General features: G+C 39.5%; 1 protein-coding gene across 1 annotated transcript in view; it reads left to right on the plus strand.

Annotated features, from left to right (window-relative positions):
* The window catches only part of LOC123500330 (18S rRNA aminocarboxypropyltransferase-like), a 53974-nt gene that overhangs the window by 16289 nt on the left and 19740 nt on the right, over positions 1-17945 (plus strand). The window contains exons 2-3 of the mRNA XM_045249033.1: positions 3087-3257; positions 3835-4048. Coding sequence (XP_045104968.1) covers positions 3129-3257; positions 3835-4048 — 343 coding nt within the window. The 5' untranslated portion in view covers positions 3087-3128. The remainder of the gene's footprint in view (positions 1-3086; positions 3258-3834; positions 4049-17945) is intronic.

The following is a 17945-nucleotide window of genomic DNA, read 5'->3' on the forward strand; positions in this document are numbered from 1 at the left end:
GTGTCACCAACTCCCATGATGGATGATGGGAGTAACAGTGATTTCACAGTGTTCAATTCTGCCACCTCTTCCGCGCCTTACTTCTACACCTCGGGTCTCTTGCCATGTTGCGGGGAGAGAACTTTTGAATGAGAGTGGTATCAGAAGGGCTTTGGAATTAACAGTTTCTACAATAATAGAGAGCGAAGATAGTGATGTTCTGGGCTCTGATACGGATATAGGAGGTTCAACCACCGAGGGGAAGGACATTCCACCACCACCACCAGCAACTTCTATTGTATGTATTTTATATATGTTTTTGCAAAAAATACACAAATTAGATCACTTTGCGAACATTTTGATTAAGAGAGAGAGAGAGAGAGAGAGAGAGAGCAAGCATACAAGGGGCCCATTTTCTATCGCTCTAGCCAAGGATGTTGGACCCGATCGGACGGAAGGCCACGTACACCAATGATACCACCTCATTCAACCTGTGATATTTTGGTAACCATAGCATCTAGAGACTTCTGGTTTTTTGCATTGCAAAGAGGAAGAGTTGCTTGTGGACAGAACACCATTTGTACTCACTCATTTATTGAATTTCCAAGTGTAATCAGTATGTGAATAAAGGCTATTTTGTCTGTTTCTCACCAAACCTCCCGAGTTAGCAAGAGGTAAAAATCCCAACATCCCTGATTTTTAGGGATTAATTGTGATGAAACTGGCCTGTTTTTTGAAAAAAAACTACCAAACATGATTTATATAACAAAGGAAGAGAAGTGTTTGCCAGGACACAAGCCCATGAAATATAGGCTAATCCTGCTTCTGTGCGCCAATGCTAGTGGTGACTGCAAAATTAAACCGTTTTTCTTCTAAACTTGGGTTTGGCAATGGCTGGAATGAATTACCTGATTTATAGGTATCGAACGGCCATTTGGAACTAGTTAAGTTCGAGCATTGAGTCTCCATTGTACTTTTGTTTTCTCCATTTTAAGTGCATTCTAGCACTTGTGTCACAGCAAACAATTTATTGGCGTGTAGTGTAATTTATCAACAAAATATTTATACATCTCCTGAACATTTACCTGTCCTAATCCCCCTCCACTTCAGCCCTCTCAATCTCTCTCATATTCCTCCTTCTCATCTTGACCTGACTCAGCACTTCTCTTAGCACTCTCATGCCTGTCTGTCATTTCTTGCCACTTACCCTTCTTTACACTGCTGGTCAGAGTGGAAGGCGTGGTACCTGTGACATCCTGTGAAGGAGATTAATGACACATAAATTATGTTTTAATGAGGATGCTCACCTAAACTAGTAATTGATAGGGTGCCCTCGTGCCTTCTTGACCTTTTCGAGTCTCCTGGGAAGTGAATCACCCCGGTGGTGGAGATACTGAGTGTCAGTGTTGTCCCATATGTCCTGAATAGTGGCTTGGAGGCGTGGAAGGGAGGAGGTATTTCTCCTTTAGCTTCAGTTCTATGTATGCCCAGAGATTTTCTATAGGTATGGTTAAGGTCTGGCGAATTTGCTGGCCAAGGTTTTAAAAGGCTGACATTGCAGAAATCAAACCAATCAACAATTAACTTTGCCGTATGGCACGGTGCACCATCTTGCATGAAGATATCAGCATTGCACTTCTCTATACACTCATCTAATTCATTCAGAATTAGCTCAAAGTAGTTATTTTGGTTCATACAAACATTCTTGGGTGGGCAAAAACACTAATTTTCCAAGACCATAGTAAGAAAAACAACCCTACACCCTCAAAGAATCTGGATGTTTTACTGTGTGTGTTGTGTAGCATGGATCGTAACGGTTATTACCGGGTCTGCAATACACACAGTGTCTCTGGTTGTTTGTAACCTGAAAGCTTGCCTCATCTGACCAAAGTACCCTATGCCACTTATCTAAGTCCCAATCTTTGTGCTGAGACACAAATGCAAGCCTACTGTTTAGGTGACCAGGAGTGAGGCGAGGTTTTGAAACTGCACGGCTACTGCGGTAACCCTAATCGCATTTCACATATCTTCGTACACTCCTTTCACTCACTTCACCCAGCAATACAGGATTCCTGGCTTTAAGTTCTTTGCAGTGTATTTGAGGGTTGGCCTCAAGCTGTCTCCAAATAATGTTCATAGTTCTCTGAGTCACACTGCTTTTACGCCCTTTAGGCTTGTAAGCTGGTGGCGAAGCGTCTCTTCCTCCCTCACGATAAATTTTGGTCCAACGTTGAACAGTTCTGAGAGCTATACTAGTGTTCGTGGCAATTTCTTGATTTGACTTATTCTCCCTCACTAAGGCACAAATAACTGAGATTTGAGCCTTACTAATTAGTTTCCTAGGTCCCATAATAGGTAGTAACAGGGCACAATGGTAAGCTCACTCATCCACAAAAAGGGCCTGTGAGGGGGGATGAAAGAAAATTCAAATCCAAGCACACGAGCCACAGGCAAACGTTGACTAAGGAAACATATCATCTACTTTGACTACTAGAGCTGCAAAGTTGTCAGATAGCGACATACACCAAATCCTGCCATATGCTTAGGAGTTACAATGGTATGAATGAAATTTGTTCAGATTGGAAGTCATGGTCCCTTTCGTGCCTTCCACTCTGACCAGCAGTGTGTACCTCATCTCTCCTCTCTGAACTTGGCTTCATTCTGAGGCCTTATCTAACCTTCATTGTGAGGCCTTATCTAACCTTCCCCCTCTACCTGTTGCCACTCAACTCCCTGTAAAAACTTTTTTAATCCATCGAAATCTGCCCTCTTAAAATCAGGTACTTTTCTAGTGTTTTTGCATCTAAAAGCTTAATGCCATTTAAATTAATACCTAATTTCACTGAAGTCTCTATTACCTAGCTGCCTACCAACATCTACTTGTGTAACTGCTTCCTTCCTATTTGTCAGAATTAAATCTAGAATACCATTCCCCTGTATGGGTTTTAAGATTACCTGTTTTTAAAAATTATCCTGGATTACCTTAAGAAATTCACTGTTGCTCACCATCAAGCTCGAATCAACATTCCAATAGTTTAGATCACCCACAACACATACTCCATCCTTGGCCAGTAGCAGCTTTATAAAGAGTTTTTTTTTTTTTTCAGGGTGACAGTGAAGTTTTGGAGTCAGTAAAGTATCCAGTGGCCATGTGGGACCTGAAACACTGTGACCCCAAGAGATGCTCAGGCAGAAAGCTGGTACGACTAGGCTTTGTGCGTCCCTTGAGGCTCGGCCAGAGGTTCCCAGGCCTTGTGCTGACTCCTGTGGGCAAGAAGGTAAGTTAAAAATTTTAAGTACTAAAAGCACATAATATAAATGGTTACAAAAGATAAGAAGATAAACAAGTTAATAAAGTTTAGTTCTTTTTTGTGAAAGAAATTATATCTTTCAAATTCTGTTTTAGAAAATATTTATGGGGAATTAAAAAAGATGTTATGATTTATAGTATCCATGTATTTTGGAATCCCTAGTGATGAAGGGAGCCTTGCATGGTTCTTACATTGTTTATACCTAAGATTATCACATTTACTGCAAAAAAAAGGCTAATATGTGATTTTGACTATAATTCACACCTTAAGGTATGAATATAAGTGTTTGTAATTAGGATTTGGTTAACATACTTTGCAGGTGAAATCAGCCAAATTGAATAGACTCCAAAACAATAACTTGCCTATTTCTCATGCAATATATTCTTCCAACGTTTCTGACCCAAATAGCCAGCTAAGTGTGTTGACATGATGTATGAAGGCCCCAAAATTTATGTAAGGCACATTCATAACTCAAAATTTATCTTCTCTTTGGTAAATTTGTCTTTCTGCGATGTTCCATAACATAAGTATTCTCCTTCCATAGTGCATGTCGCCTGAAGATGCTCCAATACTTAACCAGCACGGCCTGGCAGTGGTGGATTGCTCTTGGGCCCGGCTTGCAGAGACACCCTTCAACAAGATGAAAGCAGCCCACCCAAGACTACTGCCCTACTTGGTGGCCTGCAACCCTGTCAATTATGGCCGTCCTTGCAAGTTGTCCTGTGTGGAGGCCATTGCTGCAACTATGTACATATGTGGTGAGTATGTGTGGGCTTTAGTATATTTTTTACTCTTTTATGTAAGAGGAAATATCTGACCAAGGGCAACAAAAATTATTTAACAAAAAGGCCCGCCTAGTTGCCAGTCCTTAGCAGGTACAAGAGAGTTAGCCAAAAGATTAGAATAAATGTCTTGAAACCTCCCTCTTAAATGGGTTCAGATCAAAAGAAGATGGGAATAATATGTAAGTACAAGTATTTTTCGATGTGCAATCATAATTCATTCCTGAGAATCCAGTCATAAAAGTAACTGTCGTATTGTGGGCTTAAGAATGAATACAAAAAATAGTAATGCATTCCAAGACCTTTATATGTGCTCCCTAAAACCCATCAAAATCATGAAGTATCATATGTAAATAGTACAGTTATTGTATAAACCAAGAAAACACATGTTAAATAAAATAAACACAAATAAAACATTAAAATTATGATAAATAGAAATAATTTTTGTATTTAACTCCAACTTTAATGTCATGCAGCTTTTGTGTAAATGCCCCCTTAAACCTGTTATCATAACTATGCCTTTTTATTTGCGCAAGACGGAGACCTGCCAAGAGCAACAAAATATTAAAAAAAAGGCGCACTAAAACTGCAAGTTTCTTAAAAGATTTTAGAGGAATTAGCCAAAAGATTGGAACAAATGTCCTGAAAGATTACTCTTAAAAGAAGTCATATTGTAGAAAGATAGAAATACAGAAGCGGGCAGGAAGTTCCAGAGTTTACCAGTGAAAGGTATGAATGATATAGAATACTGGTTAACTCTTGTATTAGAGGGTTGGACAGAATAAGGATGAGAGGAAGAAGAAAGCCTTGTGCAGCAAGGCTGTTGGAGGAAGGGAGAAATGCAATTAGCAAGATCAGTAGAGCAGTTAGCATGAAAATAGGGATAAAAGATAGAAAGAGATGAAACATTCTGGCAGTGAGAAAGAGGCTGAAGACAGTCATTCAGAGGAGGGGAGTTTATGAGACAAAAAAATTTTAATTTTACCCTATCTAATAAAACTGCAATTGGAAACCCCACATGTGATGAGTACAGGGGATCCTCACAATTTGACAGAGTTAGGGTGGTTTTTCATCAGTCGAATCAGCATTTATTCGAATTGTGAAGCAATTTTTCCCATAAGATACTTTAGAATTAGGGGGGATAGGGACCAACCTCCAGCCTAGATCTCCCAAAACATCACTATAACCTCTAAAAAACACTAACTTAGACTAAATCAGTACTATTAAAGGCTTCATTTATATCTAACTTATTTTATTAAACACATTAGGGTGCTGTACAGTACATTTTTGGAAATAAAGACTCTTGCAAAAAGTTGTTGATGCAGCAGTCTCGCGGTACTTGTCCGTTCTTCAAATTGTTGATACTGTTGATCTAGGGACACCCATTTACATTGCAACGACACTGTGAGCTCTACCTGCCTCACACTTTCTTATAAGCTCAAGCTTATCATTAAAAGGCAGGAAATTATGCTTTTTATGGCTGGGGCTGGAGGCGGCTTTGCGCAGCATGGTCAAAGCGGTGTGGAGGCAGGAGGTGGAACGGTAAAGTGTGGCCTGCCTGGACGACGGCTGGGGCGAGAGTGAGGCAGAGGAAGCGACGCACAGGAGCAGGATCCAAGAAACTTTAACAACATCAGAGCAACCTCCTGCCGCAAAATGACATCCATGAACGTTTGGAGAGATGGTAACGAGGTTGCTCTCAGGTTGCTGGGAATTGTCTTATATAAACATTTATGTTCACAAAACAACATTTCTATTAGCTTTTTTTAAAACCTTGCCCTCAAGAAAGGATTGTTTTTTAATGCATAAAGTGAAATCTTAAATGGAATACCAAAAATAAAGCAAAGATGAGATTGGCCGCAGATGTGGCAGGGACTCGCAGTGACTCGGCCGCTTCTTCTTCTTGTGACCCTTTTAGCTTGTGTGTTGCTTTCACCACGATATTTATGATTCCATTCCTCAATTGCCTGTTGTAATGGAAACCATATTCATATATGCTCATGCCATGACATAGGATCACCTTGACTCCGTGGCACTGAGTGGTAGTGAATTACTACAGTAATACTCTGCTTAACGAATAGGATAGGGGGTGTCAAAGCTGTTCGTAGAGCAGAAATTCGTTAAGCGGACGTAATTTTCCCATAGGAAATAATGGAAATAGGGGGATTTGTTCTGGGCTGGTCCCCAACATACCACATGGTAAAAAAAAAAAAAGATATATATATATATATATATATATATATATATATATATATATATATATATATATATATATATTTATATGTATATTTACATTAGCTTTTTACAAGCCTTTCCCCCAAGAAAGGATTGTTTTGTAATGCATAAAGTGAAATCTTACATGAAATACCAAAAAATAAAGCGGAGATGATGAGATCGGACACAGACGGCGGAGACTCCGGCGTCTTGGCCGCTTCTTCTTCTTCTTGCGACCTTTTTAGCTTGGGTGTTGTCTTTCACAACAATATTAAATTTGTTTTCACTCCTCTATTGCCTGCTATAAAGGATATCATATCTTAGTATTCATATTTCATATTTCATTAGTACAGTGATACCTTGAGATATGGTCGTCCTAACTTACGATTATTTTGAGATACGACATGAAATATTCGAAAATTTATGCCCCAACATACAACGAAAAATTTGAGATACGATGAACGATAATAATTATTGTAGAAGCGAATGCTAGGTAGCAAAATCTGCGGTCGGCTGCCGCCCGCTCAGTTTGTTTGTTGACACCTCATTGTTCAAACACGTTGTGTTATTTGTTGTGTTTGTGCTCATTTTTCGTCTTATTTTGGATATATATATTTTATTTTGTTATTAACCATGGGTCCCAAAGCTAAAGACAAAGCTAGTGAAAAGAAAAATTTAAGAAAATTATCACGATGGAAGCAAAACATGAAATTATCACAAAGTATGAGCATGGCATTCGTATCATCGACTTGGCAAAGGAGTATGGCTGCAATCCTTCTACAATATCTACAATCATCAAGCAGAAGGAAGAGATCAAGAAGCTGCAACCTTCCAAAGGCGTCACCATTATTTCCAAGCTACGTACTGATAAACATGATGAGATGGAGCGGCTACTTTTAACCCCTTCAATACGGTGACACCTATGTAGGTGTAGGCGTCATGAAGCCCCAGTAGCATGTACGATGACGCCTACGTAGATGTCATATTTCTTTTCTGAGCTTTCTTCAGTTCAGTTGTCCCGTATAGTGTGTTGGATACCAACTACACACACCGTATGCTGTCCTTGAAATCCTAGTGCTCCTCCCACCATCCTTGTCTCCATCAATCACTAAAGATAAGCTACATGCGTCCCACCTTGTGTCTAAAATTACCCAATGGCATAGACTGTTCCCATCTCTCTCTCTCTCTCTCTCTCTCTCTCTCTCTCTCTCTCTCTCTCTCTCTCTCTCTCTCTCTCTCTCTCTCTCTCTCTCTCTCTCTCTCTCTCTCTCTCTCTCTCTCTCTCTCTCTCCATCTCCCTTTCCTCCCTCCCCATCTCCCTCTCAAAAGATAAGTTACATGCATCCCGCCTTGTAACATTCGTGAAAACACACACACACAAACACAACCCATAAAAAGAAACACATAAGAAAATTAGAGAGACTACAAAAAATGGCTACAAGAATGGTTCCAGAATTTAAAGGGATGGCATATGAGGAGAGACTAAAGGCAATGGATCTACCAACCTTGGAGCAGAGAAGAGAGAGAGGGGATCTGATACAAGTTTATAAATTGATTAACGGAATGGATGAAGTGGATAATGAGAAACTGATCCTGAGAGAAGAATATGACTTTAGAAGCACAAGATCGCATAGTAAGAAACTAAGGAAGGGACGATGTCTGAGAGATGTTAAAAAATTTAGTTTCCCGCAAAGATGTGTTGAGACTTGGAACAGTTTGAGTGAGGAAGTGGTATCAGCAAAGAGTGTACATTGTTTTAGAGAAAAATTGGATAAGTGTAGATATGGAGACGGGACCACACGAGCATAAAGCCCAGGCCCTGTAAAACTACAACTAGGTAAATACAACTAGGTAAATACACACACACACACAAATACAAAAACAACAAATTTTCTAATCTCTCTCTCTCTCTCTCTCTCTCTCTCTCTCTCTCTCTCTCTCTCTCTCTCTCTCTCTCTCTCTCTCTCTCTCTCTCTCTCTCTCTCTCTCTCTCACTCTCTCTCTCTCACTCTTCCTCTCGAAGATAAGCTACATGCGTCCCGCTTGTGTCTAAAATATTAGCAAATGTCACTCTCTCTCTCTCTCTCTCTCTCTCTCTCTCTCTCTCTCTCTCTCTCTCTCTCTCTCTCTCTCTCTCTCTCTCTCTCTCTCTCTCTCTCTCTCTCTCTCTCTCTCTCTCTCTCAAGAGAGAAGCGTCCACTTTCCTCTTCGAAGGCGATATAGTGACTAAAAAATAGCAGCATAATACACAAAGACAACAAGTATGACAAGCTTGCACGAGTTTCCCGCGCTCGGGCACGTGGCACTACCAACTGTATATCATACAGGCGGGCTTTTTTAACATCCGGCGCGAAGGGGTTAATATGGATTAAGGAGAAGCAATTGGCTGGTGACTCTGTTTCTGAAGCGATCATCTGTGAGAATGAGAAGGCTAGCACCATTTTCCAAGACCTTAAGCGTGAAGCAGCCGAGACGGAGGGAGAATCATCGCAGGGTGGCCAAGGGAGTGATGAGTTCAAAGCCAGTCGTGGATGGTTTGACAATTTTAAGAAACGAAGTGGCATTCATTCTGTCATTCGTCATGGAGAGGCATCGAGTGCTGATGTTAAGGGGGCTGAAAATTTCATTAAGAAATTTGAAAAACTCATTTGTGAAGAAGGATACCTGCCGCAACAAGTATTCAATTGTGACAAAACAGGATTGTTTTGGAAGAAAATGCCTAGGCGTATGTTTATCACGGCAGAAGAAAAGTCTACCCGGTCACAAGCCTATGAAAAATAGGCTAACGCTTGCCCTTTGTGCCAACGCTAGCGGCGATTTCAAATTGAAACCGTTACTAGTTTATCACTCAGAAAATCCAAAGTCATTCAAAGCTCATAAAGTGATTAAAGAAAGATTACAAGTTCTGTGGCGTGCAAATAGTAAAGCATGGGTGACACATCAGTTTTTTATTGAATGGATGAACGTAGATTTTGGTCCTTCAGTCAAGAAATACTTGACCGTGAATGGTCTGCCACTTAAGTGTGTCCTCCTCTTGGATAATGCCTCTGGTCACCCCCTGGCCTTTCAGATGACCTTTTAGATGAATTTAAATTCATTAAAGTTGTCTATCTGCCAGCCAACACAACATCTATCCTCCAGCCCATGGATCAATAGGTGATATCCAACTTTAGGAAACTTTTCACGAAGCATCTTTTCAAGTGTTGCTTTGAAGTTACTGAAAATACGAACCTAACATTGAGGGAGTTTTGGAAGCAACAGTACAACATTGTGATCTGTGTTAAGCTTATAGATATTGCCTGGCAAGGTGTTACCAAAAGAACATTGAACTCAGCTTGGAGAAAATTATGGCCAGATGTTGTTTTAGAGCGAGACTTTGAGGGATTCGATCCTGTTGAGGAGGAGATTGTATCTATTGGTCGCTCTATGGGCTTAGAGGTAGACGAGGCAGTTGTTGCTGAACTCGTTGAGGAGCACGCTGAAGAACTCACGACGGAGGAGCTGAAGGAGTTACACAAGATTTCCCACGAGGAGGTAATGCAAGAACTCAGCAGTGAGGAGGATGTTGAGCAGAAGGAGGAACTAACTTCACGTGAAATTTGTGATATCCTAGGCAAGTGGCAGGAAGTGTCAGATTTTGTGGAAAAAAGACACCCTCATAAATTGTCTACAGGTAGAGCGAGTGTCTTATATAATGATATGTGTCTCACATTCTTTTGTAACATTCTAAAAAGGAGGCAGAAACAAACCTCTCTTGATTGTTACTTTGTGAAGGCCTTAGTTAGTGAAAGTCAAGGTGAGGCCAAAAGGGCCAGACGTGAGAGTGCTGAAACTGATGAAAGTGAGGCCAGAAAGGCCAGACATGAAAGTGATGATTAGGTGATGATTACTAAGAAAAAAAAAGAAAAAAAAAGAAAAGAAATAAATTTAAAAAGCCACCCCCCAAAAAACATTAAGAATAAGTTTAGCATTAGAAATAAGTTTAGCAATGTTTTTGTGTTTACGTACATTACGTACGTATAAATCCTCCTCCTCCTCCTCCTCCTCCTCCTCCTCCTCCTCCTCCTCCTCCCCCTGCAGGCTGCAGCTCACCGTCACTGTGGTAAGTAAAATTCCTTTCTTTTTTTATTGATTTTATTAACATTTATAATATTAATGTGTTTTTTTTATCATTATGTGTGTTATTACTCGTTTATTTATATACAAATTGTGTATATTATGTGTAGTTTAACTGTGTTTTAGGGTGGTTTCATAGCGCTAGAATGCATTAATTCATATTACATGTGTTTATATGGGAAATATTGATTTGACATACAATTTTTTTGACATATAACGATGGTTATAGAATGAATTAAAATCATATCTCAAGGTACCACTGTAATTCACTATCACCCACTGCCACAGGGTCCAGGTTATCCTCATGGCATGAGCGTATATGAATACTAAGATATGATATCCATTATAGCAGGCAATAGAGGAGTGGAAACAAATTTAGTATTGTGGTGAAAGACAACACTCCAAGCTAAAAAGGTCACAAGAAGAAGAAGAAGCGGCCAAGTCGCCGAAGTCTCCGCCGTCTGTGGCCGATCTCATCATCTCTGCTTTATTTTTTTGGTATTCCATGTAAGATTTCACTTTATGCATTACAAAACAATCCTTTCTTGGGGGCAAGGTTTGTAAAAAGCTAATAGAAATTTTGTTTTGTGAACATATATGCATTTATAAGACAGTAACACCACCTCCAGAGGTGGTGTTCCCAGCAACCTCAGAGCAATCTCATCACCATCCCTCCAAGCGTTCGTGGAAGCCATTTCGTGGCAGGAGGTTGCTCTGAGGGTGTTAAAGAATCTTGGATCCAGCTCCAGTAGCGCTAGAGACAGGCGGGGAGCAAGACAATCACAGCGAAGCTGCCGCGTTCGGTCCCTTACCCGGCAATTTCAAACCCAGAAAATTTGCTAAAACGGATGTGGTTGTACGTTATGCGGACTTTTTGGTCTAACTTTATATAGTACGTTAAACCGGAAATTCGTTAGATGAACGTTCGTTAAGCGGAGTATTACTGTACTGAAATACTGCTTTCTTCGGCATGAATTACTTGCTTTGGAACTTCATCTGGCAGAGGAGGACTTGTGACTCAGTGGGGCATGAAATTTTCATTCATACCCAAATTTTGCTTCACTTACTGACTATAATTATGTAAACCAAAGCAAACTGTTGTTATGTAAATGGATGGGTTTTCAACGCTGCCAATACTAACCCATTCTAACCCTCCCTAATCTTAACTTTTCCATTTGACAACAATGTAAAACAGTGAAATAAAACATATTTCAGCAGTTATGCCAAGAAATAGAATAATACCCATACAAAACATACTGTACATGCAAGTCGCTAATATTCAAAAGAGGCGAAGAAAAAGATTTTTTTTTTAACTCAAAGTAATGTCCAAAACATTAAATAAATTCCACATGCAATTTGGTCAAGAAGAAACAATAAGCAAACAGTTCACTGTGTTTGCTACCATATATATATATATAAGCAAATATTAAAACTTTATATATCTTTTTTTGTCTTGATTTTGGTTTACTGCCTGCCTAAAATCACACCCCGACACTACGCCTCCCCCACCAATGTTAAAGCCTCAATGTCGTAATACCTTTGTGCCCTTGTTTTATTATTGGGTTCACTAGCCATGATGAAAGCACTGTCAGGACTGCCGACTGTGTTGAGTAGTAGCCCTGGAGTAGGGATAACATAAACCTGCCTTATGATTGGCTGCCTGTCCTCGTGATGACACGGTAGTGATGTATCACCCCTGGCAGCCAATGAGCACTCTTAGGCGGGTTATCAACCTCCACCCAGCAACAGCAATGAAACTTTGTAGATGCTATTTGACGAAGGTTGCTATGTGAGCAGGTGGTTGCTATGGAGGTTGTTCGTACCAACATAGACAACAACCTGCTTCTTGGATCCAGCTATAGGGTAGCGTCAGTTTACACTTCCACCTGGCGGACTGGTGGCAAATTTGGGGTGGCAGCGGATTTGACAGGGTGGGTGGTGTGCAAGATATGAATGTCGAATTGGTGAGTCAGTTGGTCGAACCTTGAGGATTGGGTATTAATTAACTGAGTTCGAATTGGCGATAATTCGAACTGCAAATGGTCAAATCACGAGGATCCTTGTACTCCATACAAGGATGGATAAGGCCCTTGTATAAAGTTAGCAGTTGTAGGGTCGAGAAAAACTGGTGGAGACGCCACACAATGCCTAACTTCATAGAAGCTGTTTTAGCAAGAGATGAGATGTGAAGTTTCCAGTTAAGATTATGAGTTAGACAGACTGAGGATATTTAGTGTAGAAGAGAGAGGCAGTTGAGTGTCATTGAAGAAGAGGGGATAGTCGTCTGGAAGGTTGTGTCGAGTTGATAGATGGTGGAATTTAGTTTTTGAGGCATTGAACACTTCTACGTTTTCTCTGCCCCAGTAAGAAATCTTAGAAAGATCCGAAGTCAGGCGTCCCTGCGTGATCTGTTGACTTCCTGAAGGGTTGGTCGTCTCTGAAAGGATGTGAAAAAATGTAGGGTGATATCATCAGCGTAGGAGTGGATAGTGCAAGAAGTTTGGTTAAGAAGGTCATTAATGAATAATAGATTACTTTTTTAACCAAAGAGTGTGGGTGATAGGACAGAACCAAGAGGAACACCACTATTAATAGATTTAGGAGAAGAACAGTAGCCATCTACCATGGCTGCAATAGAACAATCAGAAAGGAAACTTGAGATAAATTTGCAGAGAGAAGGATAGAAACTGTAGGAAGGGAGTTTTGAAATCAAAGCTTTGTGCCAGAGTCTATCAAAAGCTTTTGATATGTCTAACGTGACAGGAAAAGTTTCACCAAAATCTCTAGAAGAGGATGATCAAGACTCATTAAGGAAAGCCAGAAGTTCACCAGTAGAGCGACCTTGACGGAAGCCATACTTTGCAGTCTGACAGAAGATTGTGAAGTGACAGATGTTTGAGAATCTTTTTATTGAGGATAGATTAAAAAACTAGACAAGCAAGAGATTAATTCTATAGGATGGTAGTTTGAGGATTAGAATGGTCACCCTTTTTAGGAACAGGCTGAATGTAGGCAAACTTCCAGCAAGAAGGAAAGGTAGAAGTCGATAGGCATAGTTGAAATAGTTTGGCCAGGCAAGGTGCAAGCATGGAAGCCCAATTTTTTTTTAAAACAATAGCAGGTCCTTAAGCCTTCTGAGGGTTTAGGCCGAAGAGGGCATGAAAAACATCATTATGTAGAATTTTTATAGAAGACATGAAATAATCAGAGGGAGGGACAAGCCCAGAATCATCCAAGGTGGAATTTTTAGCAAATATTTGAGAGAAGAGTTCAGCTTTAGAGACAGATGAGATGGCAGTAGTGCCATCAGGATGAAATAAAGGAGGGAAAGATGAAGAAGTAAAGTTATTGGAGATATTTTTGGCAAGATGCCAGAAGTCTTGAGGGGAGTTTGAGTTTGGAAGATTTTGACATTTTCTTTTTATGAAGGAGTGTTAGGTAAGTTGAAGAACAGACTTGGCATGATTCCGGGCAAAAACACAGGGTGATTCACGAGTTTCTCCGGAAAATTTAACTACTGCAAGTTTACACAATTCTAAGCAGAAAATACTCTATAAGTATAGATGTTTTTTGCAATGGTTAACATGTGGGAGGAATTTTAGATTTCAATCCAGACAGGAGGACAGTCACTAGCAAGCAGCTGGCTCCCGCCACCTCCTCGCAACCTTGAAACCACTTAGTTGCCAAGTTGCTGATTTCTCTTAATTTTTACTAGCATTCTTTCAGTCTGAATTAAAGTTTTTTTTTTTTATTATTATTATTATCAGGTGTGTTGCGTTGTTATTCTCATGCGTGACAGGGATTGTGTTGAAATATTCTTGAAGATGTATTCAGTGCGGCGAGACGTGCTAGGCTAGGCTACACTTGCAATGCCACACTACTGATCACACCAGTAACTGTTCAACAATATTCTTCTGTATTAGACTTTTTTTCCACACCACCTATGAGGTAAAAGTCAAGGTGCATTTTTTTTCTAAGAGGTATCCATCATAATGCCATCGTGCAATGTTTATAATAATTTATAATAATAATGTCAATAATACTTTAGGTGTCTGCAAAGCCTCTTCCATGAAAAAGTGGCATAGTTCCCTAGAACAATTGATCACATACATGGTGATAATTAAAAAAAAAAACTTGAATTCAGACAAAGAATGCTAGTAAAAATTAAGAGAAATCAGCAACTTGGCAACTAAGTGGTTTCAAGGTCCCGAGGGGGTGGCGGGAGCCAGCCACTTGGCTGTCCTCCCGTCTGGATTAAAATCTAAAATTCCTCCCACATGTTAACCATTGCAGAAAACACTTATATTTATAGAGTATTTTCTGCTTAGAAATGTGTAAACTTGCAGTAGTTATATTTTCCGGAGAAACTCGTGAATCACCCTATATAAAGTACATGAGATTCAGATGAAAAGCTTAAGTACCTTTTCTGGGGAACTTCTCTATCATGTATAGCACAAGAACAGGCTGTGTTCAATCAAGGTTTAGGTTGAAAAAAAGAATGAGGAAGGTATGTCTCCATGCCAGACATTATCACCTCCATGATGTATTCAGCACACAGAGATGGGTTTCTGACATGGAAATAGTAGTCATTCCAAGAAAAATCAGCATAATGCCTCCTCAGGTCCCAACATCTGACATAGGCAAAATGCCAGAGGCACCTCCGCTTTGGAGGATCCTGAGGGATTGGGACTATATATAGAATGATAAATGTATAGTGTGTACTTATGAAATTATAGTATATTGGTTATAGAATGAAGAACTTTTGGGAAATTATCTCCCGTTGGTTTCAAGACACGTCTCGTGTAATTTGTTTTTGTAATATAAAAGTAGAAGGACGAGTGAGTCTTATTCATTCTCCTAGCGCACACTCTCTCAAACACTCTCAATAGCCTCACATGCACCATAGTCTCACTACTTATCTGGATCAATCATATGGCACTATGAGTAACTACACTTCCACTGCCATACCCACCTAAATAGGTAAGTTCAAGTTACATTTAGGGAAGGCCTTCACTGATTTAGCTTGGACTAAAGCTTGGTGCATACAAGCCACATTTTAGTGGTCCATGGCTGGAATGAAGTGGCCACCACAAAACATGGTTGCCACAAAAAGTGGTGAGTAGGTGCACCTTTCACACAAGCTATTCGGTAGTGGCCACAGATAAGGTCAGTGATATCATATAATAAGAAAGAAATATTTGCTATATAAAACACACACACACTGTATTTATTTGGATTTAAAAAAGGCATCTGACAAAGTGCCACATGCAAGATTACTATGGAAGTTAGAGGAGAAAGGTGGCTTAAAAGGAAGCACATTGAGATGGATAGAACATTATTTGAAGGGGAGAGAAATAAGGACGGTAGTTAAAGATATGAAGTCCTAATGAAGAGCAGTAGAAAGCGGAGTGCCACAGGGGTCAGTATTGGCACCAATACTTTTCCTCATTTATATTAACGACATGCCAGAAGGAGTGAACTGCTACATAAATCTGTTTGGAGATGATACGAAACTGTGCAGAGTTATAAAGCAAAAGGAGGATTGTGAAATACTGCAAGAAGACCTAATAAGATCTGGGAATGGAGTAAAAAGAGGGAAATGGAATTCAATGTGAACAAAAGCTATGTCATGGAAATGGGAAAGAGTGAAAGACGACCCGTGGGAATCTATAAGATGGGAGATGAAGTAGAACTAGAGAAAGTAAAAAAAGGAAAAGGACTTAGGAGTGACGATGGAGGAAAACAATCAACCGGTAAGCCATATTGATAGAATTTCCAGACAGACATATAATTTGCTAAGGAATATTGGAGTAGCATTTCACTACATGGACAAAGAAATGATGAAGAAATTGATAAGTACTATAATAAGACCCAGATTGGAATATGCAGTAGTGTGGACCGCTCATCAAAAGAAACACATAAGAAAGTTTGAGAGACTACAAAAAATGGCTACAAGAATGCTTCCAGAATTTGAAGGGATGACATATGACGAGAGACTAAAGACTATGGATCTGGCAACCCTGGAACAGAGAAGGGAGAGAGGAGATCTGATACAAGTTTATAAATTGATCAACGGAATGGACCAAGTGGATAATGAGAAACTGATCCTGAGAGAAGAATATAACATTCAAAGCACAAGATCGTATAGTAAAAAGCTGAGAAAAGGAAGATGTCTGAGAGATGTTAAAAAATATAGTTTCCTGCAAAGATGTATTGAGACGTGGAACAGTTTAAATGAATAAGTAGTGTCTGCAACGAGTGTGCATACTTTTAAAGTAAGATTGGATAAGTGTAGATATGGAGATGGGGCCACACGACCATAAAGCCCAGGCCCTGTAAAACTACAACTAGGTAAATACAACTAGGTAAATACACACACACACCAGACACGGTCGAGGAAGGACGTAGTGGTATCGCTCTCAGCTGATCATCACTACCTGTTGTATAGTATGTGCAGTGGCCTGGGCGAGTAGTATAGACTCGTTTTTCATGAAATCAAGTATTAGAGAATCATGAGTAAAGAAGAAATTCCATGTAAATGCAGGTATGAGACTAGGGAAAGAATGAAAGAAGATGACTATGTTGATGAGGGAGTAAGCGCATTTGAAGGTTTCGATACGGCAAATACATCACTATTTAAGAGAGTGTTGACTATTGAGCGTAAACTAGATAAATGGATAAAGGAGAGTATGGGAATGAAAGAGAATGAAGAACAGGAAAAAGAATTTTAAAAACTGAGAAAAAGGATAAAAAATGTGGAAGAAAACGAAGCTAGGCTATGAGCGGAAAACGAAGAACTAAAAAAGGAAATAGCTAACTACAAGAAGCAGATGAAAGAAGGACTCGGTAAAGCCAAGAAAGAAAAAGAGAAGCTGAAAGACCTAGTAAACAAAGAAGAGGAAAGAGTACAGAATGTGATTAAAAAAGAAGTACAAGCATGGAGAGTCCAAGATAAGAAGGAGGTGATTCAAGAACAACTAAAAGAAAAAGAAGAAAATATGACAAACAAAATGATATGAGTCCTCAAGACAAAAGAAAATCTAGTTAGAGAAATTGCAGAAATAAAGAAAAGTGTAATCGTATTTGCATTAAAAGAAAAAAATATAAAATATAAACCAAGAAGAGAAAAAGAAGAAATGAAATCAGTCAAAGACCTACTAAAAAATCTAAACGACAAAGATAGGCAGAACTTAGAAGAAGTAGAAGAAATAAACAGAATGAGACCATATCAAGAAGGAAAAACGAGACCAATTAAAATACAGGCAACCCCCGTTTAACGAAGGGGTTACGTTCCTAAAAAACACTTCGTTAAGCGAAACTTTGTTAAGCGAACTGATTATAACAAGTTTAACCCCTGATTTGAACTTCCACTGAGAGTAAGCAAAGCGAAAGTGTATCATAGTACAGTAAAAGGTTTAATGAAAGTAAAAATTATGAAGTTAAACATTTAGGTAGTTTAATTTAAGTCATTATAATGTACACTAATGTATGTATGTACGTAACTTTATAATGTTGATGATCTTAACTTTATGAAGGGAGGGAG

This window comes from Portunus trituberculatus, unplaced genomic scaffold (genome assembly GCF_017591435.1).
Source record: "Portunus trituberculatus isolate SZX2019 unplaced genomic scaffold, ASM1759143v1 PGA_scaffold_203__11_contigs__length_482353, whole genome shotgun sequence".
NCBI classification, from domain to species: Eukaryota; Metazoa; Arthropoda; class Malacostraca; order Decapoda; family Portunidae; genus Portunus; species Portunus trituberculatus.